The sequence below is a fragment of the Cibotium barometz genome, chromosome 20, assembly GCF_041138505.1.
Source record: "Cibotium barometz isolate CiBa-2024 chromosome 20, ASM4113850v1, whole genome shotgun sequence".
In the NCBI taxonomy this organism is placed as follows: Eukaryota; Viridiplantae; Streptophyta; class Polypodiopsida; order Cyatheales; family Cibotiaceae; genus Cibotium; species Cibotium barometz.
Genome location: NC_141065.1, coordinates 24,120,779 through 24,147,623, shown reverse-complemented (window position 1 = coordinate 24,147,623; position 26,845 = coordinate 24,120,779). Strand labels below are relative to the sequence as shown.

The 26,845-nt window shown below is 45.3% G+C and overlaps 1 protein-coding gene across 1 annotated transcript in view; it reads left to right on the top strand.

The window, feature by feature from the left end:
* Nucleotides 1–26,845, top strand: part of LOC147627684 (Zinc finger, C3HC4 type (RING finger) family protein) — a 105,348-nt gene that overhangs the window by 67,968 nt on the left and 10,535 nt on the right. The window contains exons 4-7 of the mRNA XM_086814617.1: nt 13,225–14,792; nt 14,877–15,161; nt 25,227–25,465; nt 26,570–26,841. Of these exons, the coding sequence (XP_086670743.1) occupies nt 13,225–14,792; nt 14,877–15,161; nt 25,227–25,465; nt 26,570–26,841 (2,364 nt within the window). The remainder of the gene's footprint in view (nt 1–13,224; nt 14,793–14,876; nt 15,162–25,226; nt 25,466–26,569; nt 26,842–26,845) is intronic.

The window sequence follows — 26,845 nt, the reverse complement described above, 5'->3', positions numbered from 1 at the left end:
CTAAAAGACCAGCCAGCTTTATTCATGTTTGATGACTGCTCCACTGACAACTTCATCTCCACTGATATGGCTGCTGCCTTGGGGATTGAAGTAGGTGACATGGGACCCGAAATTCATGCATGTTCAGCTTTTCTGGAAAAAGATGTGAAGGTTACACCCCTTATTGGAAAGCTGCGAATGCATATCCAAGGATACCTCGACCACGAGAACTTTCTCGTTGCCCCTCTTAGTGGATGTGATGTATTACTGGGAAAACCTTGGCATGCACGCCTTGAGCCTACCAAGAATTACAAGACCAACAAAATCACTTTTATGTATAAAGGTAGAGAGCATCATTTAGATGCAGGTGTGTCGGGTGATACTATCCCCGTTGTATCTCATATACAAATCAATAAAGCAATGAAAAAGAGTGTTTCTTCGTACTTGGTTTTTGTACGTGATAATGTGGAACACAGTAATGTACATGTGGACACTCTTACTAAAGAGAGGCTGAAATTTTTAAGCGAATTCGGGGATTGTTTTGCTGACTCTTTACCTAATGTAATGCCTCCTTCACGGCCAGAAGATCACCGCATTGAATTAGTTCCAGGGAATTCACCTCCAAATAGGCCAGCATATCGTGTTAGTGCTTGCCAACAAGAAGAGATTATGAAACAAGTGGGTGAACTACTTGAGAAAGGCTTGGTGCGGCCTAGTTCTTCGCCATTTTGTTCACCCGTTCTTCTTGTACAAAAGAAAGACGGTTCATTCCGTATGTGTGTGGATTACAGGGCATTAAATAAGATTACCATCAAGAATCGGTTTCCCATACCGAGGATTGATGATATCTTGGACAAGCTGGATGGATCATCTTGTTTTAGTCGCATTGATCTTAAAAGCGGCTATCATCAAGTGCGAGTGATGCCACAGGATGTACATAAGACAGCATTTCGCACTTCTTTTGGTCTCTATGAGTATTTGGTTATGCCATTCGGTCTTACAAATGCCCCGGCTACTTTCAATCGCATGATGGACCGAATTTTCAGAAATCATAGAACTTTTACAGGTGTGTTCTTTGATGACATTCTTGTATTCTCCAAGAATGAGGAGGATCACAAAAAGCACTTAAGAGTGGTCTTTGAAGAACTAAGGCAGCATAAGCTTATGATCAACGCCAAAAAGAGTGAATTTTTCCTTTCAGAGATTCACTACTTGGGACACATAGTATCAAAGGATGGTGTACGAATGGATCCTGCAAAGATCCAAACCATCAAAGATTGGCCAGAACTTAAATCTATTCATGAAGTCCGAAGCTTTCTTGGTCTATGTTCATATTACAGGAGATTTATCTTTCACTTTGCAATGATTGCTTCGCCATTGCATGAACTCACCAAGAAACGTCCTATTTTTCACAGGGCCAGTCTTAATCATTCCAGACTTGCAAAAGCCATTTGTGGTAGAATGTGATGCTTGTGCAATTGCATTGGAGCCGTCTTAAATCAAGAAGGACATGCCATTGCATTTGAAAGCAGGAGATTGCAAAATGCTGAACTTACTCTTGATGTTTATCAGAAGGAATTATTGGCCGTCATTCATGCTCTCACAGTATGGAAACATTACTTATTGGGAGCTGAATTTGTTGTCAAAACTGATCACCAAAGTTTGCGGTACTTTCTTACGCAAACTAAACTCTCTGAGAAACAAATGAGAATGGCCAATTTTCTCTCAATGTTTCATTTTCAGATTTTGCATACTCCTGGCAAGAAAAATGTGGTAGCAGATGCATTGTCCAGAAAACCATATGTGGCTGCAATTTCGGTTGCTTCTCATCAAGACTTGTCTACTATGCGAGAAATGTACCATTTGGATGCTGATTTTTCAGATTTATGGGCTGATTTAATGACTGGTCATACACATGCTTCTTATGTGGTCAAAGATGGTTATATCATGAAGGATAACTGCTTATGTGTGGTTTCAAACATGAGACAAAAAGTTTTGGATGAATGTCATGCACCACCTTATGCAGGGCATAGAGGGATACTCCCTACTACTCAAATGATTGAGAGATATTTCTTTTGGCCAGGTATGAGGAAAGATATAGAAGCCTATGTACGTGCATGTGTCACCTGCCAAAAGGTAAAATTTGATAGGCAAAAGACTCCTGGTTTGCTTCAGCCTTTGCCTATTCCGGACCAGCCATGGGAAAGCATTGCAATGGATTTTATTATGGATTTGCCCCGCACCCCAAATGGCAATGATGCAATATGGACAATTGTGGACAGGTTTAGTAAACAAGCACATTTTCTACCTGTCAAAAAGACCATAAAACCAGAACATATGGTCAAAATTTTTGTGTCACAGGTATTTAAACACCATGGTATGCCCAAATCAATTGTGGGAGACAGGGATCCCCGAACAACAAGCCTCTTTTGGAGAGCTCTTTTTGATAACATGGCCACAAAGCTGAATTTTTCTTCAGCTTATCATCCTCAAACGGATGGACAAAGTGAAGCTGCAAATTCAGCTGTGTTGGATTTGCTTAAATGCTATGTGACAGATCAGAAATCTTCTTGGGAAAAGTATCTACCGCTTGTAGAATTTGCATACAATAATACGGTACATGCTTCTACAGGCAAGGCCCCATTTGAGATCATTTATGGCAAAGTGGTATTACCACCTATCTTACGCACAAAAGATGAGATATTTGCTGCTGATGACTTTGTCAGGGACCTTGATATTGCCTTTTCACAAGTTCGGACAGCCATTGCACGCTCTCAAGCAAAGCATAAGAAAGCTGCCGACAAGCATAGAAGGCAATTGGACATTAAAGAGAATGACTTGGTATTGCTAAAATTAGGATGTCACTATTTGGGCATTCTCTGCGCTTCAGGCCTATGGACGAGTTCTGTAGGATGGACTGGCATCTTATGGTTGGGGACTTATGTCTACACCGAGAGCCAGTAGGCTGGATATATGGGTTGGGATTGTGTATCTGCGCCCAAATCCAGAGTGTGGTACCACGGACTACAAGCTAAATGAATAGGGAGACTGTTCAATGCATCCTTGCATAACATGTTTGCAAGTTAAAAATCCTGTCTTTGCATGAACTATTTGATTGCATGCAAGATTTGTTTGTGTAGTTCACATGTAGGGGACGCCCTCTTGTGAACCGTGCGAGTGAAACTGTATTCTGACCTCGTTTGTGGGCTGTAGACAGGTGGTAAGTACACCACTTTACTTTTTTATGAGTTAAAGCAATGTATTCTTTGTTTTGCAGGTCCACACTTTAATAAGTGTGTCCGCCCAAGTTATAAGTGAGATTGGGCGTCCACACTTCATTAAAGCTCGGGCGGACAAACTATAAGTAAGAATAGACTAGAATTCCCTTCCGGTCGGCTAGGCGAGTGTCCAGGCACCCTTCCCACTAAATTTGTGTGGAAAAGGGATGGTTATGGACTGGGTGGCAGTATGAGGACCTGCCACCATGCTATTACTCATTTTGAAAATTACCTCTCTCTACACTCTCTCTCTAGAAATAGGCGCCCCCCTTCAAGAGAGCCTATTTTTTGTTATTCTCTCTAACTTTTTGCTTGGTGAGAGTGCTGATTTTCATTCCCTCTTGCTCCCAGCTCCAATGGAAAGCTTGAAGATTCTTCCTTTCACAGTTAAGCCTCCAGTTGCTCACCTTTTCACTCTATCTCTCTCTTCTAAATGAATATGGAGTCTCCTAACCATTCTACCGCCCCCAAATTCTGCTGAAACCCTAATTTTCAGAAACCCTAATTCTGCAGAAACCCTAATTTCAGAAACCCTAATTTTGGAGGAAACCATACCAAGCTGTGCCCCTTACTCATAGGCATCTAAAGAGCCCAAAATGCCCAATTTTGGACTCATATAACCTGCTTAAAACCCTAAAAATCAGAAACCCTAATTTCAGCCGGAAGTGGAAAACGGTCACATTCAAGCTGTAGTTCGTCCGCACGGAGGTGGAGCTCGACATTGATCGTCCAATACTTGGTAAGAGCATTTTGCAAGCAATTTTCAATTTGAGATTCGAATGCTTTGTCAATATGGTCTCCTATGTCTCGGTCCTGGCACACACATGTGTATGTGTATGGATGCCAGTGGAGCATAGCTGCGTTTGACAAGCTTCAAGGAATCAAGGAACGAAGCTACTCTCAAGTGAAGCTATGGATTCCATCGTCTACGACAAATTTGTTTGCAATGCTGTTTTCATGATCATGGATGCACTTGAACAGTTTGGCATGTGAATGCCCGTGAGGCTTGTAACAGTTTTCCTTGATAATAAAATCTATTACAAGGGGGGTCGGCCCTTTCCGGCCCTAGTGCAGTGTGCAAAAATAAAATTCAGCTTCTTACTCTATTGTGTTGCGCCATTTAAAATTGTTTAATTATGTTAATAGCTTAAGTGTTTGCCAAGATTGTGCTCAACCCCGACCGGGGGAATCTCATAAACGGACTGTAACTAGTAGTCTAATGCTTAGTACTATTATAGGCAAATTTGACTGCAGGGATGTACCTCCCCTAGTCAGATGGTCACCTCGAGACATATGCATATATATAGATTTATATATATATATGCGTATATATATACGTATATATATGTGTGTATATATATATCTATATACGTATATATATGTGTATAATATATATATATATATATATATATATATATATATATATATATATATGTATGTATGTATGTATGTATGTATGTATGTATGTATGTATGTATAAACACACACACATATATATACATATATAGATATACAATCGTATATATATACGCATATAGATATATCCAAGCAGAGTTTGCTATAGCCCTGATGGTAGTGGATGCACTCTCCCAAATAGTGACGTACCTTCATTGCATCAGTTCACATGGATCCCCATAGATACTTGGCCTGGAGTCCTTGAGACATCTAGCACTCGAGGGCCACCTTGGAGTATGGTATGCTCGAGTTTCCACTTGGTTCTTAGGATATGGGCTCTGCATGGACCACCTCCCACCCCTTCATATAGTTTGGACTCCCCTTTTCTCTAGCTCTCTCATAAGGACACCAATAGACCTTTGGAGCTCCCACTGAAGATGCACTTCTACAGTGAATACTTCCTCACACTCGCTGAGGATGGATTCATCCAGAAGCCGGGCTACCTTAGTGTTCACATGTCCCATGCCATGCGGATTGTGATTGACTAGATACGGGTTTCCGCCTCAAAGTGGAGACAAGAAAAGCTGAGCGCGTCCTCAGAGCCAGGGAGCTCATACGGAGACCTAGGGAGTAGAGGATCTGGTGATTATGTCACAGATGTTGAGATAGAGGAGCATTACATATGTTGCTAGATCCACGGGAGGTTCCACTGTCTGTTCCATGAGGGATTTTGCCCACTTTCCAGGATCACTTCCCAGACCAGCGTTGCCTAGAGCTCTTCCTGCTCGAGCTCCGCAGACACTGGGACACTTTCTTGAAAGAGCTTCGGCCCTAGCCAACCCAACCCCTCCCTCACTAGCCAACCATCACTAGCTTCTTTTGGACCCAAGAGGAGGACACCCATACAGTGGATCCTGTGGACCCACCTTGGGCTGCTCTGGACGTACCTCGCCCGAGAGGAGTTACCTTAGACTAGGCCTCTGTAACTTGGTTGAACACAATGCTAATCAATACACTTAAATACACCAAGATTTAATGGACAACATACCCAATACACTTAAATACACCAAGATTTAATGGACAACATACTCAATACAAGAAGTAATTTGCTGAATTGACAAGAGACGCACAATGAACCGGAACGGCCGGCCTCTCTCTCAAATAAAGTATATTGATCTTGGGAGAATCAAGTACATAGTGTCATGGGCATTTCTAACGAGATTTCCATACCAATGCATATGAATACAATATTGCAAACAATGTGTTGTTAGTGTAGACTTGCAGCTCACACTACCCTCTCAAGTGCCCATGTTCCCTACCATCTGCTCTCTATTGTTCCACCAACACATGGTAGCAACAATTTGCAAGAGAGCACATAGGACAAGGGAACACTACAGAGGGTATATAATCATGCAGTCCGGTTGCTCTTCCTGCTACTTGCTTCCATATTTAAGCATCAAAGCTTACCAATTGCAAGTAGAGTTGATGACAGCGGAAGTCTTCGCAATGGAAGCATTTGGAGTGTTGAAATCTTTGATTTATTGCGATCCTTCATGACAAAAGTCTTCAAGAGGATGAAGAGAACCCTGGGAAAGCTTCCCTTATGGTTCAACTTGAGAAAGAAGGGCTGAAATTAGGGTTTTTCAGCAAAGATGAAAAATTACAGCTGTTTTGCTGAATTTCAGTCACGGGGAGTGTGTGGGAGAGTGAACACCACTTGGAAAAACTCTTGGAGGCTTGGAAAACACACTAGCAAGCTTGGATATGGAGTTGGGAAGGAGAAAGTGTAGAAAATACAGCCAAAGAGGCCTCATGAAGGGGGTGCCTACTTCTAGAGAGAGAGGGAAGAGAGATGGTGAGTTGTCCACTCTAGGTGTCAAGTATAGAGGACAAGTGCCGTGTGGTGCAAGCTAGAACAGACACATGGCTGGTTGCTCCCTTTTTACAAAGGGAATAAGGTCTGGGTGGTGGGCATTGGGTTTTGTCCACCTTCGGACATCAGTGTGTGCAAACACAGGGCTGGTCATAACTTATGAGTTTTTGTTGCCCAAAACTTAATGAAGCGTATACACACTCACTTATAAATTAGTGCTAATTCCTAAAGCTAGGTTTATGACCAATACTTACTACCTGTCACATGCCACATAACCATGTCAGCAAATAGTTACACGCACAGTTCACGGGCGGGCGTCCTCTTACCTGGAACTACACATTGGTTAGGCAAGCATGAAAACAGCTCGCAATTTTAATTGCAAGCAAGCACATAAAGATGTTATGCAATGCAGCATTGGCATGGACAATCTTCGTTCATGAAACTATACCAAAATAGACATGCTACAGGCAAGTAGACCCAATGGAACACCAATCCTCCAGGCATTTCCTGGCATGTACACACAGGCACAAGTCCCAACGGAAAGCCAACTCCACATAATCACATGAGTGGTATCAATCCCCGGCATATGCAACTGCCATAGATGTCAGTCCAATGTACATACATAATGAGAAAACACGGGTGGAGCAATTGGGTGGCCAAATGGTTACAGACTCCTCATTCCAGCGTGCTTGACGCCCTCGGCCCCGTGGACGTCAGCCACGATCCCCTCATCAACTCTAGCTCCAAGACATGCTCCATCGCCATTGAGCTACCTTTCCACCTGGAGCCTAAAGACTCTATCCTAACCAAGCAATCAACGCACATGGGTGGCAAACTAAGAACTTTTTGCAGGTTCACTAGACTATGATACAAACTATAAAACACTTGTACTTATGTGCTAGGGTTTTCAGATAAAAGAAGAGCACAATAGAATCACACACATCACACACAAGAGTCCTAAACTATTGTCTATTTTTTGTACAAGAAGTAATACAATTGAATCTCTAGTACAATGGATATGGCTGAGTGAAAACGTCAAATACAGCCCTGTGACCTAATGTACACTCCTGGCGAGCACTTTGCTTATAGAGAAACACTCTTTGAACTCCAATACTGAGGAAAACAGATGATTATGATGACTTGGATACCCACGTATATATATGCTTCAATGCTACGTGTCAATTTGTTTAAATGCTATTGGCTGGTCTTCTTCTTCGGATAGATGACCATAGGGGAGAGCCCCTCTGAGTGTTCCATTGGGGAGATAATGTGAGTGGCTTCTATCCTCCCATCCAGTTTGACTGCCTGTGCATACTTTGGGTTGAGTTTGTAGGGCCCCGTCCACGGAACCGTCCGAGTACCCTCTTGAAGAGGGTATGGTATGGACACCAATATCAGCTGGTACTTGGTCTAGCAGGGTTGGGTGGTCTCTGAGCCAAGAAGCCAACAAGATTGGACGAGATCCGCCTCGGTGCCAAGGTTGTACTTTCGTACGGGATCTTGACAGGAGGGAAGGGAAAGTGGTTCCCCTGTTTCAGCTGCTTTGGGAAGGACAGTGGGATTATGAGCAGGTTGCTGACAGATAGGGAAGTTGTCATACTGATTTTCCTTGGATCACCATTGCCAGTCCTTCCACTAGGCCCATGGGGGTCGGCTTCCGTTGGTCTGCCATCCTCATGCAGAAATTGGCTGGCGTGGTGACGTGGAGACCCACTGTCTAGAGGGTGAATTCTGGCATGAGGTTAACTCTGGAGCCATCATCAATAATAGCCCTTGAGAGGGTTGTACCGTTGATCTGCACAGTTCGGCGGGGGCTCTGGTAATCAGTGAGATAGGGTTTGGTACAGCTGATGCTCATGCATCGTGCAGTTTTGGTGTTAGTAAAGAGTGACGGCCCACCACTATGATTGTGTGACCCATGATCCAATTGTTCCAACAGTCTAGTGAGCTGTTCCTAGACATCGGGGCTCAGTTGCAGCAACTCATACAGAGTCACTCCGATGTTGGTTCCTCTCAACAGTTCCCACACAGAGAAGGCTGGAAACTTGGGAGCGGTCGAGGTCACTGGTGTGTCCAGCATCAGTGGCATTTCTTTAATTCGTTACTGGTAGCAGTAGGCTCTTGTGATACTTGCCAAGAAGCTTTCCGGACAGCACTCTAGCTCGTCTGGACCATAGTAGTTAGGGGGTTGTTTGAAACGGGTTTCCTAAAAGTTTCAAACGCGTTTCAAATGGGTTTCGTAAAATCAGCCCAAAGTTTCCTACCTACAGGTTTTTGCATGTACAAAATTTCAAATATATACTGTATAAAATATGTAAAAATAACACTAAATGCATAGAATACATGGGAACATCAATTTGAAGCCTACAGTCTTTGAATCACAAATAACAAAAGAGTCGCACAGATTTCGATGTTAGATTTGGGACAAAAAAAAAAGGTCAAAAAATTGCTTGAAAAAAACGTGTTTCCTACAAGGAAACGTTTCCAAGTTTCCTTCCCTGTAGGAAACGCGTTTCCTAACTACTATGGTCTAGACCAACTTGCAGAAGGTCCCTCCTGGTGCTGCTGGGCATGTTTTGCCCACTTGTGGCATTGGGCACATATGTATAGCTTGGCTAGGTGATGCCGGCTGAGTGGTCTAGAGCCACTAAAGAGTCTTGATCGGACAGCGACACATTGACCAGCCCCAACACCGTCGAGAGGTGCTCTGGACCCGGAGGGTTGGCTCAACCTTCTGCATTGTGATCAAATGTGGGATCACCAAGATTAGTAGCCATGGAAAGGGGTGGAGGGGCACTTCTAGGAGGTCCAAAATTAACCTCTTACAGTTTTAGTAGCGCACTGAGAGGGGACTCCTGATAGGATTGGTCAGGGTACCACGGGAACGTGTATTGGGCATACAGGGGTACACAAAGACAAGATAACAAAGATTCCCAAAGTTATCGAGAGTCCCACCGGCCACGCCAAATTTTAGTGTTCTTGTAGTAGGTTGGGCTGCCTGGCACACTAAGGAGTGGATGGTTCTCTTTGGACAATATGTATGGGAGTTACGACCAGGAGATCACGCAGATTAACATGGAAGCTTTCTCACATATTGAATAATATAGACAAGATGACAAGACACAAAGAGGAGAGCACAATGCTCAAGACTCATTCTATTAACCTCTCAACACCATTACAGGCTAGTCGTTGCACTGTGCACACTCAGCAGTGGGTCACGCCTCACAGTGAAATAGTCCGACATAGACTCCGTTAGAAGTCAATGGAGACATAAGGCCTAGTACAGCTGATTGCAAGATAAGCCAAGATCAGGAACACAAAATCCCTCTCCTTGCTGTGGAAAGTCCTATTGAATCGCACCGTTGAAGTAGCCGTCGGATAACAGCTTGTATAATTGATTCCGTTTAGGCCTACTTGAAGTCCCGTGGGTGTTCCTACCCACTTGCATCCACTTGGGAGTTCCTACCCACTTGCATCCACTTGGGAGTTTCTGTCCACTTGCATGCTCGACACTCTTGGTGGCTACAGTGATGCATCTGTGATCGCCAACAAAAGCAGCTTGTAGGAGGTCCTCAATCTGTCCCCGTGTGGGTTTTCTCGTAACGAATTTGCAAACCTATGTGGTGGTCTCCAATGAGGCCACCAAGGTAGAGTAGCTGGAGCACTTTTGAAAAAAGATTGTTGAGGGCGGTAGAGTACCAGAAATCGTTGACAAGTGTTTTGTGACATATAGTGCTGATCCAGTGAGCAGAAGAAAAAGATTATGACAAGGGGGAACGGGACATGTAGAGAGGAAGAAAATGGGGGTAACAGCTGGGCCAACAAGAAATGTCTTTTTTTTTTTTTCTCTTGGGGGGGGGGAGTTTGAGTCAAAAAAATGACCAGAGGGGTCTTGACTGCCATGTGGAACCATGAGTAGTTTGACCTCATCAAATATCCCCTAGTCATGCTCTAGCTAGGGAACATGTTTTTTGTTTTGTGTGTGTGTGTGTGTGTTTGGGGGGGGGGGGGGGGGGGGGGGGGGGGTTGATACTTGAACTGTTCCAAGCTTTTTGGGAAAATTTGAAAAGTCCCATTCTTTACATGGTCAATACTTCTTGGGAGCATGGCTCTTTCCCAGACTGTCGGAAGGAAGGATTACTCAAACTTCTAAAAAACAACTTTGTGACTCACTTGAAGAATGGTGACCTAAAACATTAATGCATGTGGTCCATAAATTGGTTGCGAAAATGATTGTGAGGAGGGTAGCTGATTTGCTGAATGCAAAATTGCATCCACAACAGTATGGTTTGTTCAATGTCGACAAATATATGATAATATAGCCAATGCCTATGTCGCTATGGAGTATGCTAATTGCACAAGACAGGGTGTTTTGATCATGCAGGTGGATATTGCTAAGGCATTTGACACGATTTATTGGGAGTTCATTAAACAAGTCATGGTGGCCCTAGGTTTTGGAGTTAAAATGCAGAATGTCATTTTCTGGTTGTATCAGGGTGGTACTGTCCAATGTCTCCTACAAGGTGAATTGTTTGATGCTTGGCCTCTGGGGAAGTCTGTTTGCTAGGGTTGTCCTTAGAGTGCCCTTTTGTTTGCTATTGCCACCCAGTCGTTGCTGCGCACTCTTGACAAAATGGTTGCTATGGGGTAGCTCACAGGCATTTGCATTCCAAGAAATAAAGGCTTTCTGGCGCGGGCATATGCAGATGATACCTTTTGATCTTACATGTATTATGCAAGTGCTAGATATGTATGGCAATGCTGTTGGTTACGTATAAATTTCTCAAAATCCAAATTGCTCCCAATGAAATGTATGGATTGGCACTATAATTTATGGTCTGGAGAAGGCATTGTCAGACACTTGGGATACCCCTTGGGTTGGGGGTTCACAGCCAAACAGGCATGTGATTGGGTGCTCCAAAGACTCAAATCAAACTTGAAATACTGGAAATTGTCTACATGGCCATTGCATGTACGATTGCGCATAGTCCAATCGATCATTATGGCATATGTTCAGTTTTATCTTCCATTGATTAACTGGCAAAATGTGGATTTACGCTTTTACACTATGGAAGCCATGGAGTTATTTTGGAAACAAAGCCCATTAAGAAAGGCTTGAGGCTCCTCAAATATCAGTCCTAAATCACATGGAGGTCTTAATGTCATGACTCTACATTTCCATGTGCTGGCTAGAAAGGCAAACCGTGATTCCAACATTTATGGAACAAAAACAGTCTTGGACAATAATGATGTCAGTCTTGATGACCACCATGTCTACTTCTGCATATGGTAATTGGATTCCCACTCATTGGGATGTGATAGTTGGGAAATTTGAAGGTTGGATTGCGGGTTGCTCATATATCAACCGCATGTTGAAGGACTGGAAGCTTATAATGTCTGCTATTTCATGGTATGGTAGGGAAGCTCCTCAAGGCAATTCCATGCGCTTGGAAAGTATCCATTGGTCTTCTCTACATCCTCGGTCTCTAGCTTTTCAAGAGCCTCGAAAAGCATATTCCCTTGCAAGGTTTGCCATAAATCAAATAGAAGATGTTGTGGATGATAGTGGCATGGTACTTTCTTTTCCGCATGCTTCTAGAAGATATGGGCTTGGTATCAGGCCACTATGGAGAAAGCTCAAAGATATGTTGCATCCTCTCGAACCAGTGCCTCCTTTAGATCCACATGATAGAATGCATGATTGGGCTTTCCAACATCCTGATGGAAGTAGATTACGATTGCATATGATTACCGCGGCCTCCATATACTGCCATTTACTTCCACGGCCATGGACACAGGAGCATGCGAATCATTTATGGGTTCTAAATAAACCTCAAACTTGGTGGAAGAAACACCTGCAATGTATATGGAAAAATGGTCTTCCGCTCAAACAAAGATTGTTTCTATGGAGATGTTTGACTAGAACGTTGCCCGTTTCTAATATTCTTATGAAACGTGGTATTGCATCTAACAGATGTTGTAGATGTCATAGTCACATTGAGACTGTGCCACATCTGTTATGGCATTGTACTTATTCCAGACAGTTCTTGACACGTCTAGCTGATGATCTGGCTGCTTGTTTCCCTCGTAGAAGATGCTCCAAGAACTTTTGGCTTTTTGGTGTGGGAAATCCAGGATTACAGGATAACGCTATGTTCTTTTCGTGGGTTAGATTTTGGGCACTTTGGACAATATGGCAAATGCGCAATACTCATATTTGTCTTGCCCAGTTTGAGCTGTTTTTCCAATGCTTTTGAGTTAATCCCACTTTGGGTTAACTCCTTGTAGTTTTTTTCCATAATAGAAGCTTGATTTTCACTTTTTTTTAAAAGTGTGTTGGGGAGGGGGGGGGTTGCTGCTCAAGGGGAGGAGCAAAGATCCAGCTTGCTCTTGATGTGACCCTGAATTTCTCTTAAGGATTGTGCTTGCTTTCTTGTTTGACTTGAAGGATGCTTCTGAAAATTTTTCTCTATGGATAGTGCTCAAAGTTTGTTTTTTCTTTGTTTTTATGTGTGGCTTGCGTGTGCATGCGTGTCTGCAGCACTAGGTCAGCTTGGTATCTCAACACTGGTTTTCCTATTATTTCCACCAGTGGTGAGTTTGTGAGACCAATTGTGAGTGAGCCTCCTCTGAGAGACTGGACGACAATTGACAAGCTGCCAGAAGCGGACTTATGGAATGTTTTGGCTCTGTTTGCAGGCTATATGATCCTCGTGTACAGGAATTGCATTTGTTACTAGATGAAAGATTTTTTCCTACAGCAGAATTTTCAGAAGCTACCATATTGGATGTGCTGGTCCAGTTAGGTCTAAAAAAGTCATTGGGTTTAAAAGATTTAGTGGACAGTGCAACTTGTGTTGCAACCATGGATTTAGTGGATGAACAGAGAGCCTTTGAGATGGGGAAATGTTTACTTGCACACATTGATAGCTTAGCTCTAGAACTTGAAGGTCAACCTGCTGACGATATGATGATGTCTGATCCTGCACATTATTCAGAAACTTCGGTCAGTTTGGGCACAGAAGAAACCATGGATGAGCAAAGTCTTGGTTTTGAAGATACAAGATTTGCAAAGAAGTCTGAACCAGCTTATGATGTTTTTGATAACAGTGATGACAGGCAGTTCTGGCTTGAACTAAGAGGTATCAGTTGGTGTCCAGCTTTGATTGATGCTCCAGCTCTAGAACTTCCATGGCCTAAGGGACTGAAAAGATTGCTAGTTCCTCCTAAGATCATAAGGCCGAAGGCCCAGATGTGGTTTGTATCTGCAACTATGCGTATACTTGAAGGTGACTTCAGTTCAAGGATGATGATGTCTAAACTTGGGTGGCTAGAGAAGCCGAATTTAAGTATTTTAGCCATGCAACTGATCGAACTCTCTGAAAAGCATGCTCAAGTCCAATCAGAATGCTCTTCAGGATTAGAGACAAAAGAGAAAGACACAGGATTAGAGACAAAAGAGAAAGACACAGGATTCAATAAAATCCTTGACCAAATAATTCCATCACTTTACAGACTTTTGGAAGAGTCTCTTAATTCTGAAAATATCCTTAGCTTGCAGTCAATGCTTGAGGGCACTTGCTGGGTGTGGGTGGGAGACAGCTTTGTTCTCCCTAAAGAGGCAGCTTTTGATTCACCCTCTCATTTTCAACCCTATTTGCATGTAGTTCCATCAAGCATGTCTGGATATAGAGGTTTTCTTTCAGCATTGGGAGTCAGGGAGACATTTGATATCATGGACTTTGTCAATGTACTGCAACGTGTATCAGTAGATATGAAAGGAAAAGCGTTGAGCAAAGAACTCCTTGACTTCGCAGTGCGAGTGTTGGAAGCCATTGATGAGTTTTTACTTGCTGACAACTTTGTCGTGAATGAAAGCTTTTTGAGTGCAGTATTGGTTCCAGATGCAAATGGTGTCCTTAGCCCTGCCAAAGATCTTGTCTATAATGATGCACCTTGGCTTGCAAAGAGTGTACCAGGGCTAGCAGAGATGAAACACTTTGTTCACCCAAGTGTACAGAATGAACTGGCAGATAGACTTGGTGCTAAGTCATTGCGCTATCTATCCTTTGTAGACAAGGAGATGACCAAGGATCTGCCATGCCTCTCATTAGATGACATATCCAAGATCCTTGCAAACTATGGGGAGGAGGAGTCTTTGCTATTTGATCTCCTTGAGATTGCTGATAAATGCAAAGCACATACAGTACATGTTTTATATGACAAGAGGGAACACCCTCAGACTTCTATTCTTCAACCAAATTTAGGTGAGAACACATCAGTTTACCTATCACACTAAAGGTGTACTTTGATGAAAATGTAAAGGTTATTCTATATTTTGTTATGTTCAGGTCAATTCCAAGGAGTTGCCTTGACAGTCGTGTTTGAGGGCGCTGAGCTCACTACAGAGGAAGTCTGTAATTTACAAATGTCCCCATCATGGAGGAGTCGAGGACAAAGTAGTAATTACGGTGGAGGTCTTCTAAGCTGCTATAATATCGCAGACTTTTTGCTGTTGGTGTCTAGTGGATGCCTGCATCTGTTTGATCCGTCAGGTGTGGTTTTAGCACCTTCTATTACCAATGGGAAAGCTTCATCAACCAGATCTCCACAGGGCAAAGTCTATACTTTGCAAGGTAATCTCAGTCTAATTTCAAAAAGATGCTACATAAGGGTTATCTCTTCTCTCATTTTTTGGTTTTTTTTTTTGTTTTTGTTTTTTTTCAAGAATAGATCCTTCTATTAAAATAAAAATCTGCCAAGAAGTGTGATACAACACTGTCTATGACAGTAAGAAAATAGAAAAGATGAAGGGGGGACTCCCTCCATGGTTGACGTCTCTCGGAGGGGGCCTGTTATGACCGTTGTGCCCTGCTTTTGGGTGAAGAAGGGTCCGGTGCTCCAGGCGTGGAAGGAAGCAGCCCCTTGTCTCTGCATGTGCTTTGAGTCCCCTGCCAAGTGCTCCAGGCATCCCCACAGGTTGTGGATGTGATCAACCCAGATAGCTTGAATGGTCTCTGTGGGGGTAGTGCACTGACCTGCAATAGTCTCACGGCAGCACGCTCACCCAGTGTTGGCATGTGCCAGTCTTGAGGGGACAGGGGCTGTGGCCATTGTGAAATGCAGCAGTGCAGAGTACAAGAGCCAGGCCACCTCCGCTGTCCTCATAGAAGAGTGCTCTGGCCTCCCCCTGCAAGTCTTGAGGGGACGGGCTGTGGCCATTGTTGCCATTGAAATGCAGCGGTGCAGAGTACAAGAGCCAGGCCACCTCCGTTGTCCTCATAGAAGAGTGCTGCTCTGGCCTCCCCCTGCCTGGCCTCCCAAGTAATGGTGTGCAGCCAGTGGCGGGGTCTGGTCTACCAGGAGGTGATGTACTAAATGGTGGCGAGGAGGACCTGGTTGGCCACTACTGCCCAGCCAGCGAGGGAGAGGCAAGCGGTGCACAAGCAAAGAAGTTTGCTCTGAATGCCCAAGAGGGGGGCGATCTGCCACTTTGAGGTGATGTCAAGTCCCAGTGCTAGTTGATCTGAGCCGTTGAGGCGAGCCGAAAATCCTTGATTGCTACTGCAAATCAGCGGACGTTCCCCTCAGAGCCTCTAGGTCTGTAGGGGTGTCATCTTAAAGCTTGGAATTAAGGAGCTCCTCAAGAGTGCGGATGGGAAGGTGGACCCTGGAGTCGTGTGTCCTTTGCCTAGAGGAAAGAATGTATCGCCTCCACTAGGAAGAGGAATAGAAAGGGCACTAGCGGGCAGTCTCGCCCCACAGAGCACGAAATGGCAAAGCGATCTCCTGTCTGTCTGTGTATGAAGACGCGGATGAGGGCACTGGAGTAGATGGCAGAGAGGCCTCGAATCCAAGATGTGGATCATAATCCCCTCCAGGAAGATCATACGCCTTCTCGAAATCGAGGAGGAGCACTGCAAGGTCCTCTCCCTGCATCCTGGCTGTTGTGGTGGCCTCCCAAAAAGTGATGTTGTCCAGGATGCTCCCATCCCAAATAAATCCTACCTATGTCGAGGGGATCAGATCCGAGAGGCGCCACTGAACCTGCAGCACCACCTACAGTGCCGCCTTCAATCCTGTGCAGCCCTTGCTCTGTCCAGCAGCGCCGTCCCCCACTTTTTACTGTGTCGCCTCTGCCCAGCAACTGCGCCGTCTCCTTACCTACTACCTGGCTGCGCCTCTTCACCTGTTGCTGTCCTGTGCAGAATTTCCGCCTGCTGCTGCAACAACACAGCATTGCCAGTTCTCAGTTCTGCTCCCTCTTCCCACCCACCCTTGCTCAGGCCCCCAAGTCAGCAACTAGTAGGGGAAAACATGTCTTAACCCCTAGAGGGGGAACAAGATGGTGAGACAACCTTTCACACCCCCACAAAGGCACCAAATGCCTACCGTAGAAGACTGAGGGAAGGAATCATGTCCCTTGGCTCACGAAGGATTACGAAGATGGCCCGACGAGATGAGGCCCTTTATGAGGAGCTACAGCTGCACATAAGGATAGAGATGAACACCATGCGACATGAGCGTGAAAAGGAATGGACCGAGCAGATGCATGCCCAAAGGAAAGTGATATACGAAACGCTGAAGGAAGAGATATATGTCCAATTGAAGGGAGAAATGCAAGCCCAAGTACGGGTTGAGATGGAATTAGCCCAAGCCTTGATGCACACGGAAATGAAAAAAGAGATACATAAATGGAAGGATGACATGCTCCGAGAGATTGGCACAACAGTTGCATCGTACGAAGGCACTTTGAAGACATGTATGGCTGACTGCGAAAAAGACATCACAGAAATGAAAAACACTTTGGAATCATGTAAGGCAAAAGTGGCTGCGGGTGAGAAGGAAATGCATTGATGGGCTGAAATTGCCAGTGCCACAAAGAAACAAATTGAGGAAGTCAACCCATGGATTGAAGTAGTAAAAAAACAGAAGGATACACCAGTCAATAAGGTAGAGGTGATGAATGCTACATTGGAAGAGGAAGCCAAGGGACGGGCACGTGCCTTACATGTACGTGTAGTTCGGTGGGAAGATAAGGGAAATCCCCAAGAGGATGCAAAAGCTCTTGCAACAAAAATTGGAGCCACTGATGTACCCATTATCGGAACATGGCGAGTAGGCAGAGATGAAACCAGGGCGAAGATATTGATCATCAGGTTTGGTGACTTGGAGAAGAAGAAGGCCTTCCTCTCCAAAAGGATGGCCCTTAAGGGGGAAAAAATTTATTTGGATGAGGACCTTACACTGGCACAGATAGCACACCGGAAGGAACACATGCCGCGTGTGCTTGAGGCAAGGAAAGAGGGGAAATGGGCGGTATACAGAGATCGCCGAGTCATCATTACAGAGAGGAGGCCCGCTTGATGGTGCGCGGCCTATGAGACCTTGCGATTCACGGTGTGGAATTGCAACGGAGCCCTTAGAACAGATGCAGGATACTTTGAGGATACTTTGAGGATACTTTCAGACACAGTGATATTGCTATGTATACGGAGACCCATCAGTGCACAAACAAGAGGCTTCCTGACGTCCGGGGTTATAGATGGGAATCAGTTTTCCACCCTCAACCAGAGGACAGTGGGAGGTACCAGAGGATCTGGAGGAGTGGCAATACTTTACAGGGAGGAGCTTCGTGACAAAATACATGTGGTTTATAGAGATGCAGATGCGAGGTACATGTGGGTTCGAATATGCAGAGAGGGGCTCTGCGAGCTATATGTGGCGGTATGCTACTTCCCCCAGCCCACTCCAGGTTTGCACCATCAGGAGAGTCGCCCTATATACCACTATATGATGATATCATGAGGTTTGCCAGCATGGGAGATATAGTACTATTGGGAGACTTTAATGCACGTATAGGCACAGAGCAGACAGAGTTGTATGATACTCAAGAGGCTATGTACCGGGAGATCACGGTAGAGGATGTAGGGTTGCAGAGATTAGCCACAGGATGAGGGGGAGATTAGAGATTATGGCAGGCATTTTCTCACACTTGGGAGTGCACATGGGTTGGTCATATACAATGGCTTATCGAGATGGCAAGGATCAGATGCTCTCACACACTGGAACTCTAAAGGGGGAGCGAGCACAGTGGACTACTTGATGGGATCTCCTTCATTGATACCTGATGTGCGGGGTTTCACGATTTCCAGTAGGCCCATTGGCATAGCAGCCGATCATGCATACCTGAGTTTCACACTAGTAGGTAGATCCCCGAGAGATGGGCCAGCCACTCATCTACCTAGGTACCCGAGATATCAGTTTACACGTGAGACAGTTGGGGTTTATCAAGATGCAGTATCTGATGGCTTGACGCTTTAGACCCGCATAGCCCTCTGGACGAGATCACGAGAGGATTGGCAGGTGTACTACATGCATCCGCCTCATATGCGTTTCCTTGCACTATTATCCCTTCCCACCCCCGTAGCACTGCCCCACAGAACAGTTGGTATGATGATGAGTGTCGTGAGACACGAGCACAGCTACAGCGTGAGATTGCCATTGGGTCTCACACGCATAGACAGGCTAGGATGATCTTTCGGCGCCTTGTGCGGAGGAAGAAACGAGCCTATCTAGCTAAGCTAGAGGAGGAGATCTACCAACTCTTCCTGGGGAAGGACAGCAAGAGGGCATGGAAGATGTTTCAGGAGAGACAGCCTGGTACTCCGATTACTGCACGTGAGGCATGGCATACGTATGCTAGAGAGCTATATGATGCACCAGGACAGCCCCCCACCCCCCCTCCACTAGAAGCTAGACCGGCTAGCAGCACCTTTTTTACTATGCGGATGGTGCTAGATGCGATAGACAGGTTATAGAATGGAAAGGCACAGGATCATGATGGGCTAGTTGGAGAGCACTTCTCATATGCACGAGACACTTTGGCTCCGCTCATCGTACATGTGTTTAATCGTGCCATTTGTGAGGGTTTCCCGACAAGTTGGACAGAGCATATCATTGTACCACTCTTTAAGAGTGGGGACCCCATGGTACCAGGCCACTACAGGACGATCATGATTGGTCATTACTTGGCCAAATTATATGGCTCTATATTGGAGTCAGAGCTGAGGCGATGGGCAGAGAGGCATGGTCATCGAGCACATGGACAAGCTGGCTTTAGGAGAGGATTTACTACCTTGGATCACATACTGACACTTCGGTCACTTATTGAAGAGGGCAGGGCACAGAAGAGAAGGATATACTACTGCTTTGTGGACTTCTGCAAAGCCTTCGATACCGTACCACGTGCCAGGTTTATGCACAGATTGCATGACATTGAGGTACCCGAGGATATACAGTGGGGGATATATGCTTTGTATGAGTCTGTGACAGTCAGAGTCCGAGGTCTAGGCGGACTATCTGATAGGGTGACCAACACGATAGGGGTGAAGCAGGGATGCCCGCTATCGCCCACCCTCTTTGGACTATACATTGATGCGGTCTCTGATTATGTAGACAGATTGGGAGGCCCAGGGGCATGCTTGGCAGGGGTGTTGATACCCATCTTGTTATATGCTGATGATATTGTTCTAATCTCAGACTCTCTGGAGGGATTACAGAGACACCTGGATGCATTACAAGCTTTCTGTGCGGATAGAGATCTGACAGTGAACCTTGGGAAAACTAAGGTTATGGTGTTTAACGCCACACAGGCATGGGTGACGAGATCAGAGCCTCAGTTCACTTTCCGAGGGGAGCCGGTAGAGTACGTCGGGTCATATGTCTACTTGGGAGTTACTTTCACAGGACCGCGGTGCTCCCCGAAGGAGGCAGCAGTAGCTAGATTAGCTCGAGGGCATGCAGCCTTGGGGGCACTTGAGAGGCAGTGTGCACACATACAGTTTCAGGAGCCACGCACCAAATTGTGGCTATTTGATACGCTTGTCACACTGACCCTCCTGTACGGAGCTCCAATTTGGGGACCCAGTATACATCACAGATCTCAGAGAGGGACAGATGAGGGATGGAGGCAAATGGAGAGACCACTGATTATGATGATTACCCGCATGATTCAAAGCAAATCATCAATACCACATGAGATTGTTCGGGCTGAGCTGGGTGCCCCACCAGTAGTAACCGAGGCCCTATTCCAGGCAGTTACCTTTTTACAGCGGCTATGGGAGCTCCCTCCGCAGAGGTACTCCTGATTGGCATTGACCTCATCCATACAGTTGGCAGAGGATGGAGATACTCATTGTTGGTATGCTCAAATGAGATCATGGTTTGACCTACATGGTTTGTGGGTAGAGGCACTACCACCCTTTCAGTACAGTCTGGATTGTCCATTTTTGGATCTCACCCGCTCAGAGCAAAACCGCGTGATCAGGATGGATATCATTAGAGTGGACACAGAGAGGACATGGACTAGCCCCCTTGAGCCCTCGGGCACGAAAATGGCTTATTACAAGAGCCATTTTCTACACCTCTCACCGGATGATTTTATCACCCGCCCTGCGTACATGGATGTACACCTATCACATGGGATACGTTGTGCCATTGGGGACAGATCCAGACCTCATCACACCAGCTGCGGATTGAGACAGGGCGATATGTGCTTCAAATCTTGGATGACCGCATTTGTCAGCTATGCTACCAAGAGGTAGAGACAGAGGAACACTACATTTGCCGATGTACAGTCTATTATGAGATCCAAGGGAGATATCATTGGCTTTTCCGAGAGGGGTTTGGGCCGTTACGTAGGGTCATGGAGTTTGAGGATCAGAGATGCCTGGGATTGTTTCTACTTGAGCTCAGGAGACACAGAGAGACCCTCTTGGCAAACAGGAGGCCGAGCCATGATGTACCTAGACAGAGGACCCTAACAGATTTCTTCAGCACCAGCACCAGCACCAGCAACCTAGCCCACACACATCCTGATACCTTCTCCACTGGGCCATCAGGGCACCGACCACGCTCCCAGGGAGTCACCACTGATAGAGCAGTTATCTTATGTCGTGCTCGTCGGCCACGCCCACCAGGATCCCGACCACGGCATCCTCACCATTGCCAGATCAGAGCCATTATTGCTCGGCATCGGAGGCGCCTACCTCGCTTCTAGGAGCTCTCCATTCTAGACAGCCCCATGGCGGAGATACTTGAACTAAGGAGAGGGCAACACTTCAACTGATTGGCATACATGGATCTACCTGATATACATTTTCCAATATTTTCTACTCAGTATCATCTTGGAGTCTTATAGTTTTGTTCTTATAACTGTAGGACAATCAGTTTATTGTACTTTTTAGTCTCATTTAGTTGTTCTCTTTGATGAGACACCAACTTCAGATGTACTCTCAGTTTTGGTCTCATAGGCCACTATGGCCTCTTAGAGACGTTAATATATCATTTCATTTCATTTCATTTCTCCACTGGTGAATCTTGAGTCTCTCATCTCCCTCCTTGATGTGCCTACATGGGGTAGACCCTAGTGCACCTGAATTCAAAAGGCGGTGCAATCCGCTGCTCCGTTAGGAGTGTATATGCTGTAAAGGAGGCCAAGTCTGCTCTGTTAGGAGCATATATGTTGAGGGGGCCAAGTCTGGTCTCCTCAACCTCGAGAATCAGCCACTGTGCTTGTCTAGGGACTATCATGCCTGTGTCCCCACCACTCGGGGAGCCACTGACTCTCCCATATTCCACCCTGGTTCCCAAGGGGACCAAAAGCTGGGGACCAATAGGTGTGGCTCTTGCTGGCGGGAAGAACCTTCGCACAGCAATGCGTGTGGTGGGCAGTGAGGTGATGCTTATGAATCTTGAACCCATCAACGGTACGTCCCCACTAGGGCCCTTTGAAGGTTCGCCCTGACGGACAACTTGCACCTTTTGCACAAGGCTCTTCCAAGCCCGTGAACATTCCATGAGACAATCCTCATGGCTAAAAGCTAAGTAAGGTGCCATGGCTAGTATGTCCATGGCATGGATAATCTTTGAGGCAAGTTTTGATGGGGAGTAGTGGCAGTTGATGCGAGGGAAAATCCTCCCCATATAGGCTCAGATGCACGTGGAGAGATGTACCCACTCCTCCCCAACCTGCTTCCTGGTCTGCTCGGGTGGAACCTTCTCTCTATGGAGCCATCGGTAGACTCCACGCTTTGCTGTGAAGATGAGGTGGAAGAAGTTGAAGAGGTGTAGCCCCTTCTGACGTGGGATGAGATGAAGGAGCTCCATCCTGGTGTTCTCCTAGGAAGCACTGATGGTGTATGTGACACGAATGTTGGGGGGTGTGTGTGTGTGTGAAGAAGTGTGTGTGGTACGTGAGGAATGACGAGGAGATCTGCTGCCGACACCGCCTTCGCCTCTGTGCAGCACCGACGCCCCCGCTGTGCAGCGCCGTCTCTACCTCGGTGCTCCTGCTTCTTGCGCCTTTGCACACGTGAGTCTGCGTGTGTGTCTCTGCTGTGCGTGTACAGGAGTTCGCTGCTCGTGTTGGTGTTTTGACGTGTCTTGTTTTCCCTCTGTCAAGGCTTCCTGCACCCTCTGTGTGTGTACAGTGAACAGTTTGTATCTCTTCAGTGCTTGGTTTGGCATGGCCTCTTCTCCAGACCAGTTGGCTTCAGACCAGAATGGGAATTTCAAGGTTTACCATCACGCTCACAAGAATCATGAGCATAGGAACAAGGTTCTCTGTACTGAGCTTGGCAAATCTCTCTAGGAGTCTCGGTTTGATATTCCTCTCCCTAAGGTGGTCTCACCACCGAATAAATTCTTAGAAAATGTTGCAGTGGTTTTCATCCCGGGCAAGATGCCTCTTGCAATTGAGGTGGTACAATGGATAAATTAGAACGGCAAGGAAATGTAGTTGATGGTGTGTACTAGGCTGCAAGAGGCACTCAGTTGGTTCATGTATTGCCATGGTCAGCGAATAAGGACTATGAAAATGTCATTAAGCATAAATGCCCGGTGTGGGTCATAGTGAAGCATTTACATTTCCGTGAACATTTGCCTATGTTGGCTGCTTCATTGGGTAAGGTTATTTGTCCTCCTCAACCTGTTGAAGATGGAAAGTTGTTCCCTCGGTCTCTATTGGAATAAAATGTACTGATGATAGACAACTTGGGATTGGCCATCGGAACTATGAGCTTATTTGGGGCACTTCTACTGGTGCATGCTTTAAATGTAAACAGTTTGGGCATATTTCCAATAAATGTCCTACTGTCGTTCATAAACCACCAACTGTGGCCTAGCCTCCGGGGGCATCAGTTTCACCTTCTAATTCTACTGCAAATGCCATTCTTGTGTCGCCCTCTACTACTTTGGCTAAGCAGCAAGAAAAACTAAAAGGCTCATTGCCTATAGTTAATCAGCAAGCCTCCATCAGTAAGGTTGTGCCATTTGCCAAGTCTAAAGGGAAAAGTATAGTGGATCATGATGGTTTTATTGCCCCGAAAAAGACTTTCAAGGTGCCTTTGTACAAAACCCGTGATTGGACCCAAACTTCAGAGAATGTAGCTCACAATGTGGATTCTTTAGTGGCTAATGTTTTCAATGCAAAAGCGAATCCTGCTGGCAATGCGGTCTCACATAATTGGGTTCAAGTTTGTACTAAAGGTACTTAGTTCATTGATAAGCATGATGTTATTTGGAATGTATTTTGCGAGATCCAGGCGGGGGGGGGGGGGGGGGGGGGGGGGGGGGGGGGGGGTCGGCGCATATGGATGAGAGTTAAATCCCCTCATTTCTCTAATATTGTTCCAATAAAGTGTGTTACCTATAATGTACAGGGTATTTGCAATCCTCATAAATGGAGAAGTTTATGGGATTATGTACATATGACGAGACCAGATATAGTTTGTTTGCAAGAACACAGTCAGCATGAGTATGGTGGCGAGTTTGGCCATTTTGCTAGATATGAAATTTTCTATGGTGGAAGCAAACAATTCTCCAGTGTTGCTTTTCTTTTGCGACATGAACTGGAGCCGGCATTGGGAATTGGCAATTTGTTGGTTGTACCAACTCTCTTCGATTTCAGCAAGTTGGGGACGGCCTCAAATGGGGAAGAGGGAGCGGCTGCCATAAGAGTCCTCCAAAGAGGAAAGACCAAGGGCGGGAATAGAGCAACTGCACCTGAGAACTGGAAGGGAATGTGGGGGGCGGGAAGAGAATGTGGGCCGGGAAGAGGATGTGGGCGAGGGGTCGGGCGCAGGTGGGGCATACGGCAGGGCGGGAAGACAAAGGCAGGTGGGGAGGAGGCGGGGGCACATGGTGGGGAATCCATTGCAAAGTGGTGGAGGCGGAACGGTGGGCACGGGACAGGAAGCAGCAAAAAAGGGGGGGAGGGTCTGCTTGCTGATTGGCGCTGCAGGCCACGGGAGGGAGGAGGCAGAAGGCAGGGGGGTTGAGCAGAAGGGGCTGGCAAGAGATGGAGGATCACGTTACTGCAGAAATTTTGGAAGAGTAGAGGGCTTTTCAATAGCCCTTTGTTGGAGCAGGCCAGTGTTGCTGAACCTCCTATGAAGGGCAACTGGCCTTCACTAGTAATTGATTTGATGTTGGACTGCTGTTCTACTGGCCAGCCTATATATTGGCATCTAGAAGATGCCCATCTGGTGTGCCCATGTCACCCTGGGAGGTCTTGCTGGTGCTACCTGGTCAATCCATTGCCTGTGCTAGACGTGCCCCATATATGCTCTCTATGTTTACATTGGTTCATGTGTTTGTGGTATGGTTACTAATTTGCGTTTTGATGCATGTCTCTACAGGTACAGATATACCTCAAAGGTTTTCTGATCAGTTTCTACCATTTGCCATTAATCAAAATCTTTCATGGGCAAAGCCAAAGACTACCATATTGCGCATGCCATTATACATGGAGTCGGTGTCTGGTGAGGCAAAAAAAAGCCTCAGAACTCGATCTAGTGAAGAAGTTCTTGACTGCATCCTGAAAAACTTCATCAAACATGCGCCCACAGCATTGTTGTTCTTGAATTCAGTTGAAGCTGTAAGCAAGCTAACATTCACTTCTATTAACAACTTTAAAACTGTAAACTGGTTAGTTCCTGAAATGGTGTTAGAAGTTAGAAGTTTTTAATTTTTAAGATTAAACAGGCACATGATTCATGAACATGCCAGTGCCTTGTTCTTTGCAGAATAAAATTTGTAGACGGTACTGTATCATACACAATTCTTGCGTCCCTTTATTGACCTTCATTTATTTTCATAATAATGAAGGAATGTAAATACAAATGTAATTATACAATATACAATGTCAATAGGAATATAAAGAACAAGAAAAAGAAATAAATAAAATATGTATGCATGTATGGACGCATATATACAAATAAATATTCTTGCCTTTTTGAGTGCTCTCGAACAAACACCCTTTTATTGGTCAAAAGTGAAGTAAAGGGGTTAGGGGAGGCGGTGCTTAGCTCCATACTAGTAAGGGTGTCGTAAATAAGTTTAAATACTTTTGAGAGATTATAGGCAACTAGCAAGCATTTTCAAAAAGCAAAATAGAGTAATGTTTGACTCCATCATATCTAGGGCAGCAAGCAGAGATTCTGCCAAGTGTACTCCTAAGTTGAATGATGCAATTAAGTTAAAAAGGACTAAAAAGCCGTTCAGGGCTCCTACCTGAAAACTCCCTCTTGCTTGTGGATTGAAGATTGAATCAGAGTAAAATGGCTGGAGGCTGAATGTCTAACAATACTACTTTGCGCTCAAAGAAAGGGAAGAAGAAGCCTCAGCAGCCCTTGGCCAATCGCTGAAATCTTATGCAGGAAGATGCTGTTTGGGCTGTGTTTGGGGCTCACTTAGGGCTACAAGGTGCACCAGACGGCTGAGGAAAATAATGCCATGAAGGTTCCAGGGACTAGGGTTGTGCATGTCTGAAATTTGATGAGCACAAGCCTAAATACATTGTGTCACGTGATAATCTCACTGCATAAATTTACTATTGTTTAGCATGATAGGATTTTACTAAAAGCCCAATTTGTGAGACCTGTTAACAGGTAGGAAAGATAACCAGAGTGAAAGCAGGGACTTCATTGGGTAAAGTTTTTTTCCAGAAAAGTTTAAAACTCTTTCTCTGTTAACACTGCAGGTACACATGTCAAAGTGGGAAGTTGATGAGCATAGCTCAAGGGAGTATTTCTCAGTTAAAGTTGACCCAGCATGTGCTGCGTTGCGTAATCCCTTTCTGGCAAAGAACTCCAGAAAGTTTCAGCTTTCAACAATCTTCAACAGCTTAACTAATGCGACAAAGATGAACACTATAGATGTTTTTATCAATCAAGATGGTAACTGCATCATGGATAAGTGGCTCGTTGTATTAAGCTTTGGATGTGGTCAAACAAGGACTCTTGCACTCGACAGGTAA